A 23,510-nucleotide genomic window follows, 5' to 3' on the forward strand; every position below is an offset into this window, starting at 1 on the left:
ATAACTACAAACAATAAACAGTTCTGATTATTTATAAAGTGAATAACTACAAACAGATAATTGCATTTGGAAAACAGTAATGGTAGTTGAGCATCATCCGCATTGATGAATGATAATAAATTTAAGCAAGAAACTTATTTTTTAAAATAACTCTTCTTTGGTCGGGTCAAAGTAAGTACCCCTTTAATTTGGATGAGAAAGAAAAAGGAATCCTTATACCAAACCAGAAAGGCTTTTAACCTTTTACCTTTGTCTTTTTTTTGTGTGTCCTTACTTTGATGATTGAGATATCTCATTCAATCATATTCACTTTCTAATTATAGAACAACAACAACAACAATAATGGAATCTTGTGTAGCCATATTCCATGCCTATGATTAATTGATTTATGCTTTCCTATGTATATATTTAAAACCTCTATTTATAATGTGCATGGCTAATTTTTTTAGCTTAATATAAGATAAAAGTTCAGATAACAACTAACTATTTTCTCACTGCCAATAGAAACAAAGTAGAACAGAAAATGAGAGATAAGAATTGCAGATTTTATACAATAGTGATTCCATATGCATGGAAAAAGCACCTTATACTTGAATGAACAGTCTAAACAAACCAAATTCTTCATCAAAGTTAAATAGCAATACAGAAAATGAAGGGAAAGAAAAAGAGAGAAGAAAGCTTAACAACAAGAAAGCTTTTCTGTACTTGAAGATAGTTAAACATAGACAAACATATATATCTTGTTCCCTAATTCGAATGCCTTAATGACTTGAAGAATTTCTCACTTTGTCAGAAAACTTCCATCCTTTGAGGAACTGGAGTCTTAATGACTTGAAGAATTTGAACAACTTCTGCCATAGAAGGCCTGCTAGAAGGTATCTGAGAAGTGCAAACCATTGCAAGCTTTAAAACTGGCAAAACTTCATCTTCTGGATACTCATTCATGCATGGATCAACACACTCCAACACATTCCCTTGCTCAAGAAGAACTCTAACATGATCATTGAGTATTAGCACATTGTCCTCACCATACTCCACTGGCCTTCTACCTGTCACAAGCTCAAGAATCATCACTCCAAAACCATACACATCACACTTCTCATTCACCCTTAAGCTCTGGCATGCTAACTCTGGTGCAACATAGCCTAATGCACTCTGGAACCTGTTGCTCATAACATGCTTGTCAAGCTTTGTTAGAAGCCTTGCCAACCCGAAATCCGATATCTTCGGATTGAAGTTTTCGTCAAGAAGGATGTTGCTTGGCTTTATGTTGTAGTGAATTATGGGTGGCCGGAATGAGTGGTGCAAATGTGCAAGACCCTTTGCTGTTCCAAGCAAGATCTTGAACCTATTAGCCCAAGAAAGTGGAGGAATTGAAGAGATTCTCTCATGAAGCTTGGATTGGAGGCTACCATTTGATGCATACTCAGTTACTAGAAGCTGAATTTGAGGTGTCCAATAGTAACCTTTCAATGCAATCAAATTTGGATGCCTTGCTTTTCCAAGGATCCTAACTTCTCTGTCGAAATCTTCAGGATATTGGATTATGTTTGAGGTTATGAGTTTCTTGATTGCAACAATTCTTCCATGTGATCCCAATGGAACTTTGTACACTGTTCCAAACACTCCTTCACCAATCTCTGATGCCTTGTTGAGCAAGGATTCCGGATTGCTGATCCAATCCGGCGAGCCGGACTGTGAATCAAGCAGAATTAGCTTCCCTGTGGCTGGACTTCCGGATCTTGAAGAACTCGAACACATGCTTTCCAAGGCATTGTCCACAAATTTTAACCTTCTTCTTACAGAAACATTGAGTAGGCTAATAGCAATAACTCCTAATATGATCACAAATGAGGCTGCAATCGCGACAATGGCCGAAACACTAAGGAATCTGTGGTGATGACTTAGGCCAGTAGCCATAGATGATTCATTTCTTTGCCTAGGAGAGCCTATTTGGTTGTTGTATGCATTTGGATCAAGAACTAGTGGCTTTGGTACATTCATCATACATGGACCTGTCAGCAATGGTGAACAAAGACCATAGTTTCCTTCCAAGGAACTCTTGTCCAAGTTATGAAATATGCTTCCTGTTGGAAGCCTACCTGTGAGCTTGTTGTATGATATGTTCACAGCAAGAAGGTTTTGGAGCATTCCAAGCTCCATTGGTATCTCTCCACTCAGTTCATTGAACTCCAATCTCAGAATCTTGAGCTTGCTTAGCCTTGACATGGACTTTGGGATTGAACCACTTAAATTATTGTGACACAAACTCCTGCATAAAAGATAGAGAAGAATTAGTATCTTTAAAAAAAGTTTGAATAAGTTGTGACATAAACATGATTAAGAAATGATAATAGAGGTTGAGAAACAGGAAGCATACAGCATGTAAAGAGATGAACAATTTCCAATCTGCTCTGGAATAGACCCCTCCAATGAATTTCCATCAAGTTGAAGAACAGCCAAGTTACCCGAATCACATATATCGGATGGAACTGAGCCGATCAAGGCGCTGTTTCGAAGATCCAAGACTGTTAGATTCTGAAGCAGACCAAACTCTGGAGGCATATGAGAATGAAGATCATTCCAAGACAAATTCAAGTATCTAAGCTTTGAAAGTAGCCCCATTTCAGCAGGGATATTCCCCTGAAGATTATTCTCTGAGAGATCCAATTTGATGAGACTTTCCAATAGCCTGCTTGACCCTGCTGGGATTGGACCTGTTAAATGATTATGAGAAAAATCTATTTCCTCCAATCCAAGGCCAAACAAGCCCTCTGGTATGCTTCCATTGAAACCATTCCCTCTAAGCTTGATCACTGATAACTCTGTGCAAGAAACTAATGAAGCCGGAATGTTCCCTTCGAGTTTGTTATTCGCAACACTCAGATATGCCAATGATCTCAATTCTCCAATGGAATCCGGAATAGTTCCCATGAACTGATTGTTGGAAAGATCCAAGTGTTCAAGACTAGTCATGGTACCAATCCATTGAGGAAACTCGCCGGCGAAAATATTCTTCGATGTACTTAAATAGCTCAGAGATTTAAGCCTGTTCAATGACTCTGGTAACACTCCATTGAACTGATTATCACTCAAATCAAGCTTATTCAAATGAAGACAGAGTCCAATATCATTAGGCAGTGGACCAGAAAACTGGTTTTTCCTTAACAAGATCTCTTTCAAGTTATGAATTGAAGAAATTCCATTAGGCAAAGAACCTGATAAGGCATTGCTTGAAAGATCCAATTGCCTAAGCCTAGTCAATGACCAAACAGCAGCAAAATCAACATAACCGGAGAAACGGTTATTCGAAAGATCAATGCTATTCAATGAAGAACATCTAGAGATTGTGCTAGGAATTTGTCCTTCAAACATGTTATTGGACACAGAAAAGTAGTGAAGGGAATTGCAACTGTCAAAGAAACTTTGAGGGATTTGTCCTGAGAATGAGTTGTGAGAAAGATCAAGAGACCTAATTGAACTCATATTAAGAAATGAAGTTGGTATTTGACCAGAGAAGCCATTGTGACTTAGATTTAGACTCTGAATGGTGCTGGAAAGTGTAAGTGAAGGAGTAATGCTACCATTGAAATTGTTATGAGAAAGAGACAATACCATTAGATGCTGCAACTTCTCAAGGCCTCTTCCAATTCTTCCAGATAATCCCAACCCATCAAGATTGATCTCAGTGACTCTTCCTGTTGCTGGATTGCACTGAACCCGGTTCCATGAACAAGCACTTGAATCATCTTCATTCCATGAAGCAAGAGATGAAGAAGGGTCATGGAGGTCTGATTTGAACACAATTAGGCCAAGAACATCATCATTCAGCTGAACATTATTCATGTCATTGCTGTCTCCATAGCAAAAACTCAAAACTGAAACAACAATCAGCAAACTCAGAAACTGAAAACTTGCCATTATTCTTGTTCTTTGGTAGTTTAGCTTATAGCTACAGCATCATGGTTTATTTATGATAATATATGGTATGATATTAAAACTTAGTATATAGCTAGATGAATGAAAAGGATGTTACAAAGGGAAGTGTTCACGAGAAGATAGAGGAATAATGTGATGATATGATTTTACAAAAATGGTGTGAGAGAAATTAAAAGAGATTAAAAAAAGGTAGTTTATTATTATTTTTTTGTCCATGGTATCCATCAGTCCAACAGGATTAGAATTAATTTGTTGCAGATCTGAATTTTATGGCTACTAAATTGTTGTATGTATAAAACAGAATTCAAATTCCTAACACCTGCTTAAGTGGACGAGTGAGCAACTCGACCAATCCAAATTGGTCAAAGAAAAGAAAGGTAGTTAAAGGGTGAATAATTGGTATGTAATGTAATATAAGGAAGTGTTTGATTAGTGAAGTCCGTGAGTGTGAGGAAACAATTTAGGACCAACAAAGATGGGTAGTAGCTACTGACAAAATGTGCCACCACATTACAACATACAAGGCTCATCTCATCTCATGGCCCTTTTGTCTTTCTGCCAAACGAGGAGGCTTTGTCGTATCCTACACCCTCTTCCTACACCCTACACGTTCCTTCTCTTTCACAACCATTGTTTTTCAACCATTAGGAAACTTCATTTTGCTTTTACCTCAGCTTTGTAAGTATCATTTTTTTTAGTTTTTGATATTCTAAAGAGTAATATTAGCAAACTAAGTCAATGAGTTATAGTTCAAATGACATAGTTTTTCCGTACTCACCTTAAAAATTGTGGGTTCGAATATCTTTATCTTTGATTAAAAAATAAAACTTTTATTAAACAAATCTATTATGAAGCTCATTAAAAATAAACTTTTGTTGAGTTTAATTTGTAATTTTTTTAATTAAATTTTGGATACTTTTATTTTTAAGAATTTTGAGTGATTTTTTTTATGTTAAATATTAGTTATAATATTACAATATTAGCTCTCAAAATTTCTTCTATTTTAAAAATGGTTTGTGGATTTTGAATTGTACCGTATTAATTATTTGGTTTAATTATTTTGTTAGTTTTTATAATTTTATCAAATTTTTAATTAAATTTTTTTTCTTTTTAATTAGATTCCTATGTTATATTAGATTTTGTAACTAAATTTTTATGATGACAAAAATATTAAAATTAATGAAATATTTTGTTAAATTATACAAAATATTCAAAGTAATTACAAAATATATTTAAATGACACGTGTCATGATCACAGTACGTTTTCAACACATGGTAGCATGTCAAGAGGCATTCGAACTAAATTAGATGAGCATGATATCTATAATAGTTTCATAAATTTTTTTAATCAAATAATTTAATCTCAACAAATTTTACTTGAATAAATTGAATTAATAATTTTAAAATTTCTTAAAGACGATTAAGTTATTATTAAATAATGATAGAAATTGATATATTTAATTTTAGCATGAGTATTGATTTTGTCTAATACAGATTGATTTAATAATTAAAATTTATGAAAAATTAAAATGTTCGATTAAAATTTTTTAAGAATTGAGATATCAAATACGATTTTAGAGAGAGAAAAAAAATAACAAATTAAAAATTTTAACATGTTACAAACCTAATAATATAGTAACTAGTAAATAGTTAGTTAGCGAGTTATTAATTATGTGTATATATAGGATTGTAGATAAAAAATAAAAAATTATCACTATTGAAATAAGAATAGCTAGTGTGTGCATGAGTGTACGTTGAGATGCTCTATTTTTTGTTTTAATGTTTGTTTGAAGAATAATTTTGTGTGCATATCCTATAGTTATATTTACTGTTTATCTTGTGAGGACTTTTGTACTTGTACGATGATGGTTCAAATGAGTAACTGTATTTTTATTCATGAGCCAATTATTTTTTATGGTACATTGATTTTGGTGCTACTACTTCAGCTTGGTTAACAATAAATATGCGCTGGCAAGGTTCTCTTTCTCTCTTCTGAGATTGCACATAAATAATTAGAGCATATAATTCCAAACCATAAAGTCATGTGCTTTTATTTTTCTATGATGCTTTTAATTGAAATAAAATCTACTTGTCCTCCTGTCTGCTAAAAGGGAATCTTGATTCTACTATATCATCAATATCTTATCTCATTCGTTTAAAAAAATAACGGTAGATTTATTTTAAAATAAAATATTATTTTTGTGCTCAATATTTAAAATAAATTTTATTTATGTTTTTAATGTTAATTCGTTTTATTTGTATTTTTAATGTTTATAAAAATAATTTAATATTATTTTTCATTATACATTATGAGTTTTAGTTGAAATTTTAAAAATTTCTGCTTAAAATTAAAATATAAATATCTAAAACAAAACTAATAATTCACTTTAAATAATAGCTCATTAAAAGTTAAAGTTAATTTTTATAATATTTACATAATTTATTTTTTTAAAGATATAATATAATTAAACCTGAACATAAATAGAGAGTATAATATTAATAAAATCAAACACATCCAAATAAAATCTAATTGAAAATAAATATATTCAAATGAGAATAATTAAAAAAATATAATCTAATTCGTTAGTATAATTAATGACAAGATAACATTAAATCATTTTTATAAATATTAAAAATACAAATAAGACGATTTAAACTTTAAGGATACAAATATGATTTATCCTAAACATTAAAAACAAAAACGATATTTTATACTTTTATTTTATTTATAATGTAATAGAAAAATAAACCTTAGCTTTCAATAATAATCAACATACCCTAAGTTCATATTTTAGTTGTATAAGATCAATAAAGCATCCCGTTAGTTTGGTAGTTATTAGATAGAAGACAATTAGTTAAGTGATTAGCGACTGAAAAAACTTAGAAAGACTTAAATATAAATTTAAATATAATGATCCGATCGATCCATAGATCAAATTAAATAAATATAAACTTCAGCTATATAAATATATCCAACGGTCATATTCATAGGCATTGCACACATATATATATTAAAATCTATATTTGCTTGAATTTGTGGTCACCGAATATGAGTTAAGTTTTACTTTGGTTTTTAAAATTAATGAGTTGTATTGATTTAGTTCTTGATTTTTTAATTGTTACAATTTAATTTTTCAAATTTAAAAAAAGTACATTAATGTAATTTTTTGTATATTTTCTATCACCGAAATTCAATGCTAGTAGAGATGTGGCTCAAACTTTGACACATAGACATATTAAAACGACATCATATGTATTTTGGCGCTAAAGAAGATATTAAATAACGTCGTTTAAGAGGTATGATAAGGAATTTGGTTATGACAAAATTGTTCAAACCTTTAAGTGCCGTTTATTAATACCTTTTAGCGCCAAAATGCGTATGACGACAAGGCTCAGTGACGGATCCAAAAAATTTTAGAAGTGGAGGCAAAATAATATAATAAAATAATAAAAAATATATATTAATATTAATACATCTAAAAGTATAGTAATTTAATTTAAAAATATTTTTCTCATTTCAATATTTCGGTAATATTGCATGAGTAATACATTTATTATTAATACTTGTGCTTATTCAAGCATTTAATATCCGTCAAATTACATTTATATTGATTATTTTTTATATGATACAAAAAAATTATAACTCAATACTAAAAAATTTATAAGGAATATAACTCGAATGAACTAATTTAGAATTTTAACTATTTTTAATTTTGATGTTTGAATTTTTTTTAAAGTTATGCGAAAGAGACAAAAAAAATTATGAAAAAATAAAAATTCAAATTAAACAATCATAGTTATCTTTATATGTAGGTATAGACAAAATAATATATTTTTTTCTATTAAACAAATATCAAATAATTTTTTGATATTTAATTGCAAAGTTGATATTTTATAATATTATAATAATTTTTTTTAACGAAAACAATATTATATGTATGTATAAACAAAATTAAATTAAACAAAACAATAAAAATTAAATAAATGATATATATTATAAAAAAATATTAAATACTAATAATCTCATTTATATTTAAAAAGTTGAGTTTAACTCTAGGTAATTAAATAATTAGAAGCTTTAATTTTAGGCAATTAATCAATTAGATTATTATTAGTTATTATTAATATTTGTTTTGAATTTATATAATACAATAATTTTTATTATTGTATTAATATTTAATAATATAAATATTTCTTACACATAATTTTTTTTGAAGTGCGGGGTAAATAAATTATTGTAATGAGGTAATTCTCTACACATATATACTTGTTATTAGTTTTTTGAAAGTTCAATGAAATAATTGTCGTCACACCTCTACACATAAATTCGTCCCTTAATCAAGGTTTGAGGTATGTCACTAATACCATTGAATTTTAGTGACGAAAATATACGAAAAACTATATTGATATACTTTTTTAAATTTAAAAGACTAAATTATAATAATTAAAAAATTAATTACTAAATTAGTGCAACTTGCTCATAATAGAAACCAAATTGGAGCTTAACTCTACTAAGTATTGATTATGTATTTGTCTCATCACTACATAAACAACATTTCGAGAAACAATACTTTCAAAAATAATATTCTAAGGCAGTGAAAGTCTTAGTAAAGGAATTTACTTAGCTAAAGACAAGTTGTCATAATAATAATAAATAAAAAAAAGATTGAATTTATATAGAAGATAATATAATATAGATAAGAAGAACTATTAAACTCTTAATGATATCGATGTTTATGTTCATCAATCAAAATGCATCATATCATTACCTTAGCTTCTTAGTTTATAGGCCTATAGCAATAGGTGACAAAAACCATATTATTATTGCCGTTTTGAAAGGGTTATTACTTATTAGGGTATTGACTAATTAGAAAAAGCCAATGTATGTTTACCATCCACTTGCAATAAATTACAATTGCAATATATTATTATCTCACATAAGGGATCCTATTAGCAAATTGAACCTTTTATTTGCGTTATTAAACTTATTATATTTCACTCTAGTAGGAAATAGTTTTACTATTTCTTTGTTTACAAATATATATAGGGTTTGTGGCAAAGTATAATGAAAAGTTCAAATATTTAACCTAAGCTATAACTATATAATATTACCAAATTTTAATTAGTTAATAGGGATAAGTATTATTTTAGTTCCTCACGTTGAGGGTCGGAATCGAATTCGTCCCTGATCTAATTTTCGATTTAGAATCGTCTTTAACATTTTTTTTCGTATTAAAATCGTCATTTTTAATAAAATTTTTAATTTTATTCCTAAACTACCCTTACTTTAATAAAAATTATAAAATTAAGAAAAATAAAACAAGGGGAGACCGGGAAAGGGGAGGAGGAGGGGGAGGTGGAAGATGATTCTAAATCAAAAATTAGATCATGGACGGGTTCAATTTCGACTCTTAACGTGAGGGACCAAAACAATACTTATCCCTAGTTAATATAATTATTTTTTATTATAAAATTATTTTTAACCTTCACTTTAGAGAATTTAAAGTTTGACTTAAAATTTAGAATTTAAAATAAAAAAATTAAAAATTATTGATTTTAACTACTTAACCCTAGTTAAACTCATATTTATATGTGTGTGTACGGAAACTCAAACATGTAATTAATTAAGTGATTAATTGTTATGTAAACAGTTCCCTTTTATCTTCTTTATTTGAATCCACACTTACTCAGATACATATGTTTAATTTGTAGTGAAACTGATGAAGTAATGATTATTATTTATTAGGAATCTTAAATCAAGTAACTCTTGATGATAATTAAGTTGCACTTTGATCAGCTAAATTTAATTTAACTAGTTTCCAATGTGAAACAAACTGAATCTTCCAATTTTGAATTGAGTATGAAATTAAAGAGGAATTATTGATTCAGGAATTGGAGCCCACCGACCATCCTATAGAACTGTTTAGTGTAAACCTTTTTGCATGCATTGCCTTCAATAATTCTCTACATGTCATGTTCAAGAACAATTATTCCTTGCAAAGTTTAAAACTAATAATTATCTATTTGGTTCATGGTCATGGAGGTGTTTCTTTTTTTGTTTTTATGACTTCAATTATTCCCACAATTTTATAGTGTACTTGTTAGAAATAATTAACCAAGAGGAATGGTTGTAGTAAACGAATTTGAAATTATCTTTAATTTCCTTTTTTTTTAACCAAAAATAGGAAAACTAGAATCAGCGACTTCTTAAGTGAGTATGGAAAGACTATACTATTTGAACTATAACTCATTGACTTTAAGAAAAAGATACATACTGATTTCATCCGGACTCGAATTATCTTTAATTTCTTTATTAATGGCAATAACCCTTTACATATATATAATTTAATGAGTTTAATTTATATAAAAAAAGTCATAAATCATTTAGCTTATCAAAATGTTTTTACACGTATATAGTCGTTGTTAAATATTTAACTATTCAAGCATGTCTCTTCTCATTCACTTAACCTTTTGAAAAAAAAAATAATTTTATAACATAATATTAGAATTTTAATAATAAAAAATTTAGAATTTGATTTTTGTTAATGCTTAAAAAATTTCAGTATAAAAAAAAAGTATATGCAAATTTTAGATAAATTCAAAAAATTAAATTTTCAAAAAGAGTAATTTAATTTCATGATAGTAGCAAGAAAGAACTCCAACTTATATTTATCATATATTCATATTGTGAGATACATTAGAAACTTATAATATCTTAATTCATTGCATGCCCTAACTACCTTAGCTTGTTGATGTGATATATATTAATTAATCATATGATGATGCTCCTAAAAGTGAACCAATAGAATCCGTGACGATCATGATTCATCAAAGTGGTTCAAAGAAAACAAAGAAGAGAGGAAGAAGTGAATAAATATGGAAATGTGAATTGTGAACGTGGAAGAGCAAGGATTTGATGGTTATAATATTGGGAGAGCCATGTATTAATGTATTTTTTGTCTTTGCCATATATGGGACCAATGCAATTAAGTAGGGTTGCGCGTGATGGGCACCGCCATACCCATCAATATCAACAATCATGCGTCACGGGTTTCCCTTGGGTCCCTACTCTCTCCACTCCATTGCCTTAGCTTTGTTTCTTTCTCCCTATTTTCTTTTTCCATTTTATTGTTAATAATTGTAAGAGTTTAATTTTGATATACTGATAATATAAAATATTTTATACAGTGAATATCTATTTATTTAGATGATCAGTTATGTAATTAATATAAAAAATCGTTATTTTTATTGATGTCCCCTATGTTTAGGTGCAAGTTAAATAGTTAATGTTATGTACTTTGACTGTTTCTCTTCTTGTGCTTAAATTTCGATTTAATTAATGATATCTTGGACTATAATAAGTATTAAGAACTTGAATACCTTGCTTTTCTTAATTAATTAGGATAAGTGTTGATAAAGAAAATTTTTAAACCAACTTGAATTAGTCGATTGGTCAACTCACTCGTCCGCTTAAGTAAGTGTTGGAGGTTCGAATTCTATCTTGTACATGCAGCAACCCATTGATTAGTGGCAGACCCTTAAATGAAGCTCAGATCCGCGACGGATTAGTCCTTAACCTGTCGGGTTAGGAAATACCGTAGACAATTAAAAAAAATTTTTCAATTTGAAAGTTGGACAGGAGCTCCTGTGAAAAAAGTCAAACGTAACAGGTGGCTGATTGGTTTTTTTGCTATTATTTGAAATACGTGGTTGGAAAGGAATGCCACGATTTTCAAGAATCAAAGAAATATGCGTTGTGGAAGTTATTATCAAGTCGATTAGGAGCTACAAAGAGTGGGTTGGCTTTGTTCAGTCTAGTTGTTGATGGCAATGTCCGAGATCATTTCAATTTTTTTGTTTAGTGTTTGTATTGTAACTCTGGACTTTCTAAATGCTCCACCTTACTGTGTTGATCTTCTTATTTCAAAAAAAAATTCAATTTTTTAAGTATTTCTAGGCACCTCAAACTCAAAGAGTGGTTATCTATATGAATTTAATTTTTTTAATTATTTTAGTTGGTGTATAGTAATACATACATATATAAGTATATGAATGATCAAATCATACATATGGCCATATATATGGGACCCGATACAAATAGTACTTTCTTAAATTATTTAAATATCATGTTTCTGCTTAAAGTTTTAGGAATAGTATTATATGTATCAATGTATGGTCAATTTCTTGTAAATTGAAAGGTGAATTTTCGCGAAATTAGAAAATAGTAGTTCATTTGATACTGACAATCAAAAAATAAAATTATATGATTGAACATTTGTGACAAATTAGAGAAGCAAAACATAAAAACTAAATCATATATATGATTCAAGATAAAAGTTCTTCATACTCCCTACTAGATATATACATGGGACATAACTTTTTAAACGTTACAACTTTATGCACCAAAAAAGAAAAGATCTGAGTGTCACTTTGAGCTCTTCTTTGGTCCTGAATCCAATTAAAGCATAGTGGAGTACAGGATATAAATTTCTGAAACTCAAATAAAACAAGCAATAAAAAGCAAAAACACATCAATCATAAAATTTTATCTACACTATCTGATAAGGAATAGTTAACAAATACAAAAATAATTTTTGTACACTAGAAATCGGTATATTTATCTATATTTTTATAAATTGATTCACGTATTTTTTAACTAAATAATTAGCTATCAAAATAATCAAATATGTTATAGTAAAATAGTTGAATTTATAAGAGACGCATAATTAAATTTGTTTATAATAGTATAATAAAAAATTTTTATGAGATGTTAATATGGTTGTTTTTTTTTTCTGTGGTATTGTTAAATATGTATTTTATGGTAACAAAATTGGAAATGAGTAAAAAACAAATGGAAAGGACATTAGCCCAGTGGTCCTGAACTGAATGTTGCTTCCTAACAAAACTGGTCTGATCCATTTGCAAACTTTGTGCAACCGACAATAATGGGCCTTGCATTATATTTCAGTATTGTGAACATGTTAATTGAAAAATAAATAAATAAATTTTAAAAAAATATTAAACATTCAATATATTAAAGAAATAAAAGATCTATGAAACAATTCATCATTAATTAAATATTTTCCATTCCAATATATAGCTGTCTTTGTTTATAGCACACGAACACTGAAATAGGAACATTGAAATACAAAATCGTGTTTAATAAATGAGATACAAAAGAAATTATGTTTAAAAATATTAAATTAGTGTATTTTGTATCAATCTTGACAGAAAAAATATAAAAATACTAACAAAAAATACTTCTTATTTTATTTTTTTATTTTTTATTAATTTTTTATAATTTATTTTTTTATTGTTATATTTTTTCTTCAATTTTTTTGAATGAAAAAATAAAAATAAATTAAACATTTATACTTTATTTTTGTTTATTATCATCAAATAAAATACAAAAATACTAATTTTTATTTTTATTTTTTATATTTTATTTTTAATGTTTTGTCTTATCCTTATCCTATTCTCATAACCAAACGCAGGTTATATTATTGCAACCGCCGCTACATACAAAATAACTAAGGAAATTAGAGAAAAATATTATTTGGTGCATGAGATGAAAATTACACTATTATAATAAAGATGGATCATAAGATTACATGTTCAGGGATAAACCTCAATAAGAGACATATATCCTGTTAAAGGTGAAATTTTGTAATGTTGACAATTTGCCTCTATAAAAAGTTTCTTCCATTCTTGTGTAGTTCTCTCTTTTCCATTATAATATGTTGTGACAGTTAAATCCATCTGAAGTTTTGCTTGAGTAATATCAGGGTGATCTTGCTTTCCATCGTCTATAACAATATCTATGATAATTATTTTTCCTCTTTTCTTATTATTTGAAATTGCATCTTTGCACTTGTTCAATATCTTCAAGCAATCATTGTCACCCCAATCATGTAAAATCCACTGAAAATAATAGAATGGAGAAAAGATTAAAAGAATATATATATATAGTAATACCCATAAATTACTTGCAAACAATGCAAATTTTATTATTGATCTATCTTGAGATTTTGTGAAAATCAATTTGACTTTCTTCTATTTCTATTTTCTTTTTTTTTAAATATTATTAATCCCTCTTGGGATTTAAATAATATCAGAGTCATTGTATTTTATGAATATAATTAACACCAAAAATATTTTTAAATATAACTCTAGCTTCTTCTACAGGATGGCTTATATAGAAGTCCAATATCATTTAAAATAAACAAAATTTGAATTAGATAAACAATTTACTTCAAATACTACTACAAGAAATTAATGGAATAACTACCGATTTTAGAGACTAATAAAATTAGTTACTAATAGCGACCAATTTAATGATCGATTAATTTTTTTATATACAAAAAAAAGTTAGTTGCTAAAACGGCTGCTAATTTTTAATTTAGCGACCGCCACTAAAATTATTCTAGTTAGTCACTAAATCAGTCGCTAAATTAAAAATTAGTGGCCAAATTTATATCTTGACTAAATCTTAGTTATATTATAAATGCGCACATATATGAATAGGTATATACCTTAAGTAAAACTGCTTCAGCCTTAGGGATAGATTGAAACATATCCCCACCAACATAACTCAAATTATTGGTTCCCTTAAGATTTTCTACAACCTGTGGAAGGTCAAAAACTATGCATTTCAAATGTGGAAATGTGTGAGAGATATGCTTGGCTACCATTCCAGTTCCTCCAGCAACATCTACAATTGATTCCAACCCTTCAAAGATAACACCATGATCTTTCAATGCCAAGTTTATGATTTGAGAGTCACTAGCAGTTGCATCATTGAAGGATGTCATATGTGTAGGACTTTTGCTAAGAAAGTCCCAAATTCCTGTTTGGAATATATAGAATATGGTAAATTATTGGAACAATGAAAAGATCAAAATAAACCAAATATATAAATGACAAGATCTTGAAAACGTTATATTGCAATTTTAAGGAATTTATCAAATGATCATTTTTAAGTGTGACTTGCATGATGATGATATATATTCTCTTATAATATAATGAAAATTTTATAAATAATTTATCTAATAATAATAAAAATTAATTTCCCTCCACTCTACCACTCTTGATGAATTAAAAGAATTATCAGAGTGGATTTGTAAATTTAAATTGACTCAAACAACTTTTACTAAGAAGATAACTTTTTCTTAAGCAGACTTCAGTCACTTTTTTTTTCAAAATTATATATTTTTTTCGTATAATGATGTCAACTGAACCAGTGAGCGGATAAATTCGAATTGACTTATATTTTAAATGAATCAAGAAAATGTCAATTCGACTCGATTTTTCTGAGTTAATGAGTTAGACAAGTCGACTCATTTAAATTCTATTTTTTCAAATCACTTCATAATTTTTGCAATAATTTTTTACTTGATATTCATACAAATAAAAAATTTCAAACATATATTCATATATGTTTATAATAAATTATTTAAAGTCTAAAAAAATAGTTAACAAAAAAATTTATATATAAAAAAAGACTTTATATACTCAAAAAAAATATTCAGTTGTCACAACTCGTTTTGATGGCTAGTAATTAAGGTAGTGTTTGGTGGAGAGATAGAAATAGAAAGATTGAGACTGAGAGGCAAAGATTAAGAGACAGAGATTGAAATAAATCTCAGTATTCTGTTTGGTGTAAAATGAGAGACAGAAATTAAAACAAAAATGAAATTCTAATTTAATTTGCACAAAAGTAAAATTAGAATTAATTAATTGAAATAAGATTATTTTAGATATAAAATGTTATTAAAGTTTCAGTCTCCATCTCTAAAAATTTTAATCCTCTATGTCTTTATATTTTGGAAGTACTGAAATATTGAAATTTTAAAGACAAAGACATAAATTTTAATACCAATTTTCGAACCAACAAATATAATAGTTTCAGTCTTTTAATCTTTGTCTCAGTACTTTAAAACAAACGGTACTACGTAAGGGATCAAAGTACTTATCCATATGAATCCTATATTGATGATATCAACCATAAACTATATGTGACATTATGTCATACCTGTTCCTAAGGCCAAGGCAAATGGTGCTTGATCTCCGTCATCATGAATCCACTTCCCCAAGTGGTGGTACGAGGTTAAAATAGAGGGGTCAAGAACAAAGTCAACCACAGAAGATAAACAATGGTTGGTGCCTCGAACAAGAAGCTCCGATGAATTGGTGAGAGCATATGCTTCCTTTTCTTCTTGATTTTCTTGGATTCTAACTACATCAAAGAATCCAATGTGTGCAAGATAACGCATTAAGCGATGCACACCACTAATCTTAGCCGTTGGAACTTGTAACTTGGAAACCAACTCATGAAGAGTCATAGGTTGACCATGGTTGTGAATTATGTTTGGTACGCTTTGGTCAACGCACCACTTAAGGCAAAGAGAGTCAAAGAAGGCAAAAAGGTGTTTGTACAAATGAACTTGACCTTCAAAGATCTTATTTACTTCACGGCCATTAGTGGATAATGAATTTGAAGCCATGATTAATTGCAAAGGAAGCTTTGTATGTGATGATACTTTGTTTTTTGTGATGTCTAATTAGCATTTGCATGGATTTATATATAGAGAGTTTTGCAAGAAGGTTTTGCTAATTTTAATAAGCTCGAATATTCTTAATCAAATTTTCCTCTCCCACCAAATATCGACTTTTCACAAAAAGACAAAAATAGAACCTTAGAGAAATAGAGAATGCTAAATAATAATAATAATAATTTCTTAAGTTAGTTGTTAATTTTGATCAGTAATTAATTAGAACGGTCATTTAAAAATAAATCTATAATTAACGTAACTAACGAAAAATATACACATTTAAAAATTGAAAATTATATATGTAAAAAAAATTTCAAGAGTTAGTAATTTTATTTTCAAAAATATTATTTGTACACTAAAATCAGCCATTAAAATCATTTACCAATGTATTGCGTATAAATATATGTATAATTTAATTTATTTTCAACGTATATTTATATTCTAATATGTATTTTATATTGATAGCTGATTTTAGTATACACATAATATAATTTTTTTATTTTATATTGGTTAATACTTTTAATTAACAGTTAAATATTTTTAGTCTAACAGTGTAATTAATAACATACTTTTACCCAATATTTTTTTTAAAATTTATATCAACTGGTATTTTAAATTACAGAGTAACAAATCAAATAGAGTTTACTAGAAAACCAATTTGTCGTAAACAATAATTATGTCAAGGTTCAATGGTTCATGATGTACATATCAATCTTAGTCAATAATAAATTAATAATGTATATATCAACTTGTAGAGAAGTAAGGATTAAAATATTCGTAGTCTTCGCATGAAATATTTTTTTGTGAGCCAAGTCTTTTTATAGAAATAGTTTACATCACAAGACTAACCCATAAACAATAATTATTATATTATTAGATATATCTATTTAGGTCATATTTTATCAACTTAAATTTTTTATAAGGAGTGATGATGATTTCATAATATATTATAGAATTTCTATTCCAATAAAGATTATTATTAGAATATGGGCTAACACTTCGACTTTTTTTTAATGGATTTCCATTACGTGTTATGCGTTATTATGAGTTATTGAGATGTATCGCATTAATATGGAGTTAATTTTTTTTAAACAATAATACACAAATCCGAAGGTAAATATTGTGAGAGAGAGAAAACTTAGTCTCTTATTTGTGCTCAAATTTGATTAATGAACAAATTGAATTTTAGGTATTGATGGGTAAATTGGAGGATAAATTTTATAATTTAAAAAATAAAAAAATTTTAAAAACTCAAATTGATGGATTTTTAAAATTTTTGTCATACTAAATCGGACCCTCTAATTTATTAACAATAATACTCAAAATCTCATTAATAATAAATAATCAAAATTAAAAAATATAACACTTCCTCAAAAACTACAAATTAAACTCGGAAGGGAGATGAAGCAAGTATCACACAGTAAAATTCAAATGAAATTGTTGCATAACATACACTTTGGCTTTATTTAATACATAGAACCTAAAATCATTCAAGACACACGTTGCATTGCCTTTCACCATTATTTAGTAGATATACATATTATTATAAAAAACTATTCATCAAGACATTACAACTTTATTTATTTCATTTAACCATTATTGTTTAAATATATATCTCAATAAGAGACATATGTCCGGTTAAAGGTGAAATTTTGTAGTCTTGATGACACTCTGCTTCCATGAAGAGTTTCTTCCATTCTTCTGTGGTTCTTTCTTTTCCATTATTTGCTATCACTGCTAAATCCAATTGAAGCTTTGCTAGGGTTATTTCAGGCTGATCTTGTTTTTCATCATCTATCACAATATCTATGATAATTATTTTCCCTCTTTTATTATTACTTGAAGAAACAGCATCTTTGCATTTTTTCAATATCTTTATGCAATTATCATCATCCCAATCATGTAAAATATAACATCCCGAATTTTTGAAAAAATTAAATAATTAATTATTCATAATTTATTATTGTATTTAAAGAAAATTATTTTTTTTACAATAATTAAATAAATTTTATAATACTTTAAATCTAAATTTTTTTTAAAAGTTTTAAGTTATTTTTATTATTATAATAAGATATCTCAAAAATATATATATATATATATAAGAATTTTCATTATTATTATTATTATTATTACTATTATTATTATTATATAATCACTTAATTTCACGCTAATATTATCATTATTATATTATATTATTTATTTTCCTTTTGGCCGAAGCCTTAAAGGAACTAAAAAGAAAGAAAACTAAAGCATAACTTATATATACATTTACATATATATATGAAATTGAAACTGAAACGTGGCATGCATGCATGTATATGTATATAAATGACACCTAATGAAGCTTTGATAACCACAAAGCTTCAGTTAATATTATCAATCCATACTTATCTTCCTTTTCCCTTCGTTAATCACCAATTGAACTAAAAAGAAAAGAGAGAGTAAGCCGTGAGTGAGAAGAACGAAAACCTTGGAACCTCAACTCTTTTGAGCCCGATTTCTTGTGATTTGTAATTCCAGTCAAAAATATAATCCGGTAAGAGTATTCGTAACCTCCTCCTCTACACGTTGGCACCATTTTTGATTAGTGGAAGTTGACAATGACGTAGCTCCTCTTTCTTTTGGGGTTTGGCCAACGAGAGTTTTAGGAGGCATAGACGATTCTGGACACTTTCTTCTTCGATAGCTCGGTTAGAAAGCTTCTCCAGAGCTTTGAATATTTTGATTCCGTACGAAGGTATGGTTTTGGTTTCTCGTAGTTAACATTTAATGTCACGTGAAAACTCAGGCTAGAAGACCTTAAGATAGGAATGGACTGAATGTATAATTGATGGATTGTGTATATGGAATAGAATGTGTGGTTCAGCTGTTGTTAATAATTTGCTGTTGAAGTTGGTTGATTTTGGAAAAAGATTTAATATTAGTATTTGTTTGATTTTGAAACAATTTGTTGCTGGAAATGATTTGAAAGATTGAGAGGTTTTTGGTTTAATAGTTGGGACCCTTGAAGAGTGGCAGAAATTTGAGTCTTAGAAGAGATATTGCCAAAATTTCTATAAGAATTGAAGTTTGGATTTGAAGTGTTATTTTTAAATGGAAAGAGATTATTAGATGGCTTGTGTATTTGAGACTATTTGTTGACCCTCTGTCGCAAGATGTGACCGGGCACTTTAACTCCCCGGATTCCCCCATGGGCATGCATATATATTGAATATTATATTTGAGCTTGGAGTTCGTCTCCATGGAATACTATATTATTGAGCTTGGAGTATGACTCCATGAAATATTATATTTGAGCTTGGAGTTTAACTCCATGGAACATTATCGAGCTTGGGGATGCGCGCACAGAGGGACTGTCCAATGGTTAACTACCAGGACTTGTCGGGTTGGCTGTATAACCGACAGATGAGACTCATCAGCCATAGGACAGGCATACATCATATGCATTTGTTTGTTTGCTTGAGTGTGCATTGTTTTGGTTTGCTTAACTGTTTAATTCTGCTTATCCGCTACTTGTTCTACTTGCTGTAAATGCTTCTCTCTGGCTTTCCCGAGACCTTTTATATTAACTATGCGGGCACCTTTACCATACTGAGAACCTCCGGTTCTCATTCCATACTATGTTGTTGTTTTTCAGATGCAGGTCGAGAGGCATCTCGTTAGGCGTCTGGACTCTTGAGGCGGAGTGGTTACTGGGATATTTTGTTATGCTATGATGTATATATATGTACTTAGCTTTCTCTCCGCATGACTTATTCTTTTTGATCCTCTTAGAGGTTTATGGAGAGGCAGGATTGTATATATGTACTTGTGGGTTTTGGATATATATGTATATATGTGTAAATATTCTCCGGCCAGTCTTGACTTCGCAGGCTGAGCTAGGAGCTTGATATTATGTATCTTTGGCACTCTATTCCCACTTCTGTTATCTTGTGTTAAATAGTTATGGTTTTGTTTAGCACGTAAGCTAACTCGTTCCTTGAGCGTAGCGCCTTTATTGTGCGATTTTTATTTCCCCCTTTTCTTCAGGGCTCCTAGCATACTATAATTCTTCTGCTATTATATGTACTCATTTTATTTTAGAGGTCGTAATACCTCACCACCTTCGTTTTACGACTTAAGCGTAAAGCTTAGTGTGGTAGGGTGTTACATAAAATCCACTGAAAACAAAAACAAAACAATTAAAAAAAATCATATACAACTTTTTTAAAAATAATAATAATAATCTTTATCACCATTTATTCTTATATTTGATGAAATACGGTGGAAACTCAGGTGCAGTCGATTTCATGTGAAGTTGATAGTTTAAAGCGATTAGATAATTTGACTGATTTGACTAAAGTTTTATCCAATAACTCTCAGATATCAATTTCACATAAAGTCGACTGGACTTGAGTTTCCACCATGAAATATATATACCTTAAGTAGAACTGCATCAGCCTTAGGAATAGATTGGAACATGTTCCCACCAACAAAACTCAAATTGTTGGTTCCTTCAAGATTTTTCACAACCTGTGGAAGATCAAAAACTATGCATTTCAAATGTGGAAAAGTCTCAGAGATATACTTGGCTACCATTCCAGTTCCTCCAGCAACATCTACAATTGATTCCAACCCTTCAAAGATAACACCATGATCTCTCAATGCCAAGTTTATGATTTGAGAGTCACTAGCAGTTGCATCATTGAAGTATTTCATCTGTTTGGGATTTTTGCTAAGAAAGTCCCAAATATCTGTTTGGAAATACAGAATAGAAGAAACAACAATGTGAATATTTCAACTCAACTTTCAAATCACATTTGCCCTTTGTGGCTTTACCGTAATTATTGAAAAAGTAAATAAATTTGAGACAATAAGTTAAAATTATATCATTAATTTAACATTCATAACTTTATTCATGTAATATATGTAATTATATATTTATTATATATAATATTACTCAATTATTTTAGTAATAATTAAAAAATATAAAATAAAATAATTAATGTTTGAGAAGTATTCAAAATAAGATATTTTTAGATTGTTTTAGATTAATTTTTTATTGTCTGATCTTTTGAGTTTTTTTTATTATATTATATATTTTATATATTGAATGTATATTATGAAAACATAGATTTGACGAGTGAATGAGGAGAGGAAGCAATAGATTCTCTACAATGCTTTTTTTTTTTCATTCCAATACAACCACATTTATTTACAAGAAGAGAGATATCCAGCTATATGAAAGCAAATAGGAGTGGAGTTAAATAAAATATTAGCAGAGTAAAAAATATTTAAATAATAAAATAAGATTAAAATAAAATTTTAAAGGAGACTAAATTAAAATTTACATATAATTTATATGTAAAAAATTAAAATTAAAAGGAACGATTGTCTCTCTCTTTTTATAGGTAGCTCCAAAACAAAGACTCTATTTTTGCAGAGTGGTGTTAACAAACCTAAAAATAGGATTAACAATAGGTAAGGTAGAGTTTGGATTCTATCCTAATCTTATTTGCGGGTTGAGAATCTCTCAATCCTAATTATACATGTCCTTTAAAATTTTAAACTCTATTTTATCTTATTTTACTCGCAAAAATATCAAAATTTTTTAAAATAAATATAAAATTTAATAATTCTAAATTTCATACATATTAATAAAATAAAAAATAAAAAATTAATATTTTAATTTACTGAACTAATTAACTAATTTAGTAGTTACTCATTTATTACAAGTCATTAAATAAAAAAATTATAAGTTTAATTCTTATCTCTTTGGCTATATACTTAATTTTTATAAAATTATGTGTTATATAATAAAATAATATATTTATGAAATGTTTTATTATTTTAAATTAATTAATTACTAAAAAATTAGACCGGTTCAATTAGTTCGCAGATTATTATCGTTTTTTTAATCTTATTATCTTAATATTATTTATTAAGACCAAATGGGACTTAAAAATAGACATTTATTAAAAAAAGGAAAGAAATATTGTAATACCTGTTCCCATGGCGACGGCAAATGGTGTTTGATTTCCCTCATCATGAATCCACTTCCCAAGTTGTTGGTATGAACTTGAGAAAGTAGGGTCAAGCATAAGGTCAACCATTGGAGCTAAACAATAATCACTACCTCTAACAAGGAGCTTTGAGACACAAGTAAGAGCATATGCTTCCTTTTCTTCTTCATCTTCTTGGCTAATTCTTACTATGTCAAAGAATCTATTGTGTGCAAGATAACGCATTAAACGGTGCACACCACTTACCTTAGCCAGTGGAACTTTCAAAGTTGACACCAACTCATGAAGAGTCATAGGTTGACCATGGCTGTGGATTATGTTTGGTATGCTTTGGTCAACACACCACTTAAGGCAAAGAGAGTCAAAGAAGGCAAAAAGGTGTTTATACAAGTGAACTTGACCTTCAAAGATCTCATCTGCTTCACGGCCACTAATGAATAATGAAAATGATGCCATGATGATGATGATGATAGTTATAATGATGAACTCGAATATGCTTAATCAAAACTTAAAAAGAAAGGATTATGTTATGATGATATCAAAGGTTTTATGATTGAAAAGTTTAGAATTTAATCTTGAACCCTAAAAAAAATTTAAGTATAAAACGAAAAAAAAAATTATTAAAAATATTTATATCTTCAAAGATAAAAAAATTTTATTGATCTCCAAAGGAAAATTGATTCATCCGTGCACTGGGGCGGCCGAGCTATAGCGATTCTGAGTAGGGAGTCGTCAGAGAGGGAGAGCTATACGTCGGCTAGGACTAAACACTACAGTAAGAATACCTGTAAAAGATATTCTGATGCTTAAGTCAATAAAAAACTTTAGTAAGTATATCAAGCGAATATAAAACTGAAACTAAAACCTGATCTTTAGCCGAGGATATATACTCAATTTTATAGATGCTGCTTCACTCATTTATTGCAGATAAGTCTGAGGTTGTAGATTGATTATCGTGTTCCATTTTAAGAGATTAGATTTTGTTGAACACGTTTTTTACTTTCAAATATGTGGGCCC

The 23,510-nt window shown here is 28.7% G+C and overlaps 3 protein-coding genes across 3 annotated transcripts; all 3 read right to left on the bottom strand.

Moving 5' to 3' along the window:
- Positions 1-524: 524 nt before the first annotated feature.
- On the bottom strand, positions 525-4,107 carry LOC107486441 (probably inactive leucine-rich repeat receptor-like protein kinase At3g28040). The gene is made up of 2 exons (XM_016106979.3): positions 2,381-4,107; positions 525-2,272 (listed from the first exon to the last, which is right to left on the bottom strand). Exons 1-2 carry the CDS (start codon positions 3,919-3,921, stop codon positions 790-792), a joined length of 3,024 nt encoding a protein of 1,007 aa, XP_015962465.1. The 5' UTR covers positions 3,922-4,107; the 3' UTR covers positions 525-789.
- A 9,359-nt stretch (positions 4,108-13,466) lies between these two features.
- LOC127739569 (isoflavone-7-O-methyltransferase 6-like) lies at positions 13,467-16,476 on the bottom strand. Its single transcript, XM_016106977.3, has 3 exons — positions 15,971-16,476; positions 14,472-14,785; positions 13,467-13,860 (listed from the first exon to the last, which is right to left on the bottom strand). The coding sequence occupies exons 1-3, from the start codon at positions 16,440-16,442 to the stop codon at positions 13,555-13,557; spliced, it is 1,092 nt and encodes a 363-aa protein (XP_015962463.1). The 5' UTR covers positions 16,443-16,476; the 3' UTR covers positions 13,467-13,554.
- A 1,462-nt stretch (positions 16,477-17,938) lies between these two features.
- LOC127739570 (isoflavone 7-O-methyltransferase-like) lies at positions 17,939-23,066 on the bottom strand. The gene is made up of 3 exons (XM_021141295.2): positions 22,474-23,066; positions 20,910-21,223; positions 17,939-18,402 (listed from the first exon to the last, which is right to left on the bottom strand). Exons 1-3 carry the CDS (start codon positions 22,946-22,948, stop codon positions 18,094-18,096), a joined length of 1,098 nt encoding a protein of 365 aa, XP_020996954.1. The 5' UTR covers positions 22,949-23,066; the 3' UTR covers positions 17,939-18,093.
- Positions 23,067-23,510: the final 444 nt, after the last annotated feature.

Source organism: Arachis duranensis, chromosome 4 (assembly GCF_000817695.3).
Source record: "Arachis duranensis cultivar V14167 chromosome 4, aradu.V14167.gnm2.J7QH, whole genome shotgun sequence".
NCBI classification, from domain to species: domain Eukaryota; kingdom Viridiplantae; phylum Streptophyta; class Magnoliopsida; order Fabales; family Fabaceae; genus Arachis; species Arachis duranensis.

Coding starts and splice junctions, on each gene's coding strand:
- LOC127739569 (XM_016106977.3), bottom strand. CDS start 16,442: ATGGCTTCAAATTCATTATCCACTAATGGCCGTGAAGTAAATAAGATC. Junction 14,786..15,970: donor TGCCTTGGCCTTAGGAACAG/GTATGACATAAT, acceptor TATTCCAAACAG/GAATTTGGGACTTTCTTAGC. Junction 13,861..14,471: donor CTGAAGCAGTTTTACTTAAG/GTATATACCTAT, acceptor TATTATTTTCAG/TGGATTTTACATGATTGGGG.
- LOC127739570 (XM_021141295.2), bottom strand. CDS start 22,948: ATGGCATCATTTTCATTATTCATTAGTGGCCGTGAAGCAGATGAGATC. Junction 21,224..22,473: donor TGCCGTCGCCATGGGAACAG/GTATTACAATAT, acceptor ATTTCCAAACAG/ATATTTGGGACTTTCTTAGC. Junction 18,403..20,909: donor CTGATGCAGTTCTACTTAAG/GTATATATATTT, acceptor AATTCGGGATGT/TATATTTTACATGATTGGGA.
- LOC107486441 (XM_016106979.3), bottom strand. CDS start 3,921: ATGGCAAGTTTTCAGTTTCTGAGTTTGCTGATTGTTGTTTCAGTTTTG. Junction 2,273..2,380: donor TGTTCATCTCTTTACATGCT/GTATGCTTCCTG, acceptor TCTTTTATGCAG/GAGTTTGTGTCACAATAATT.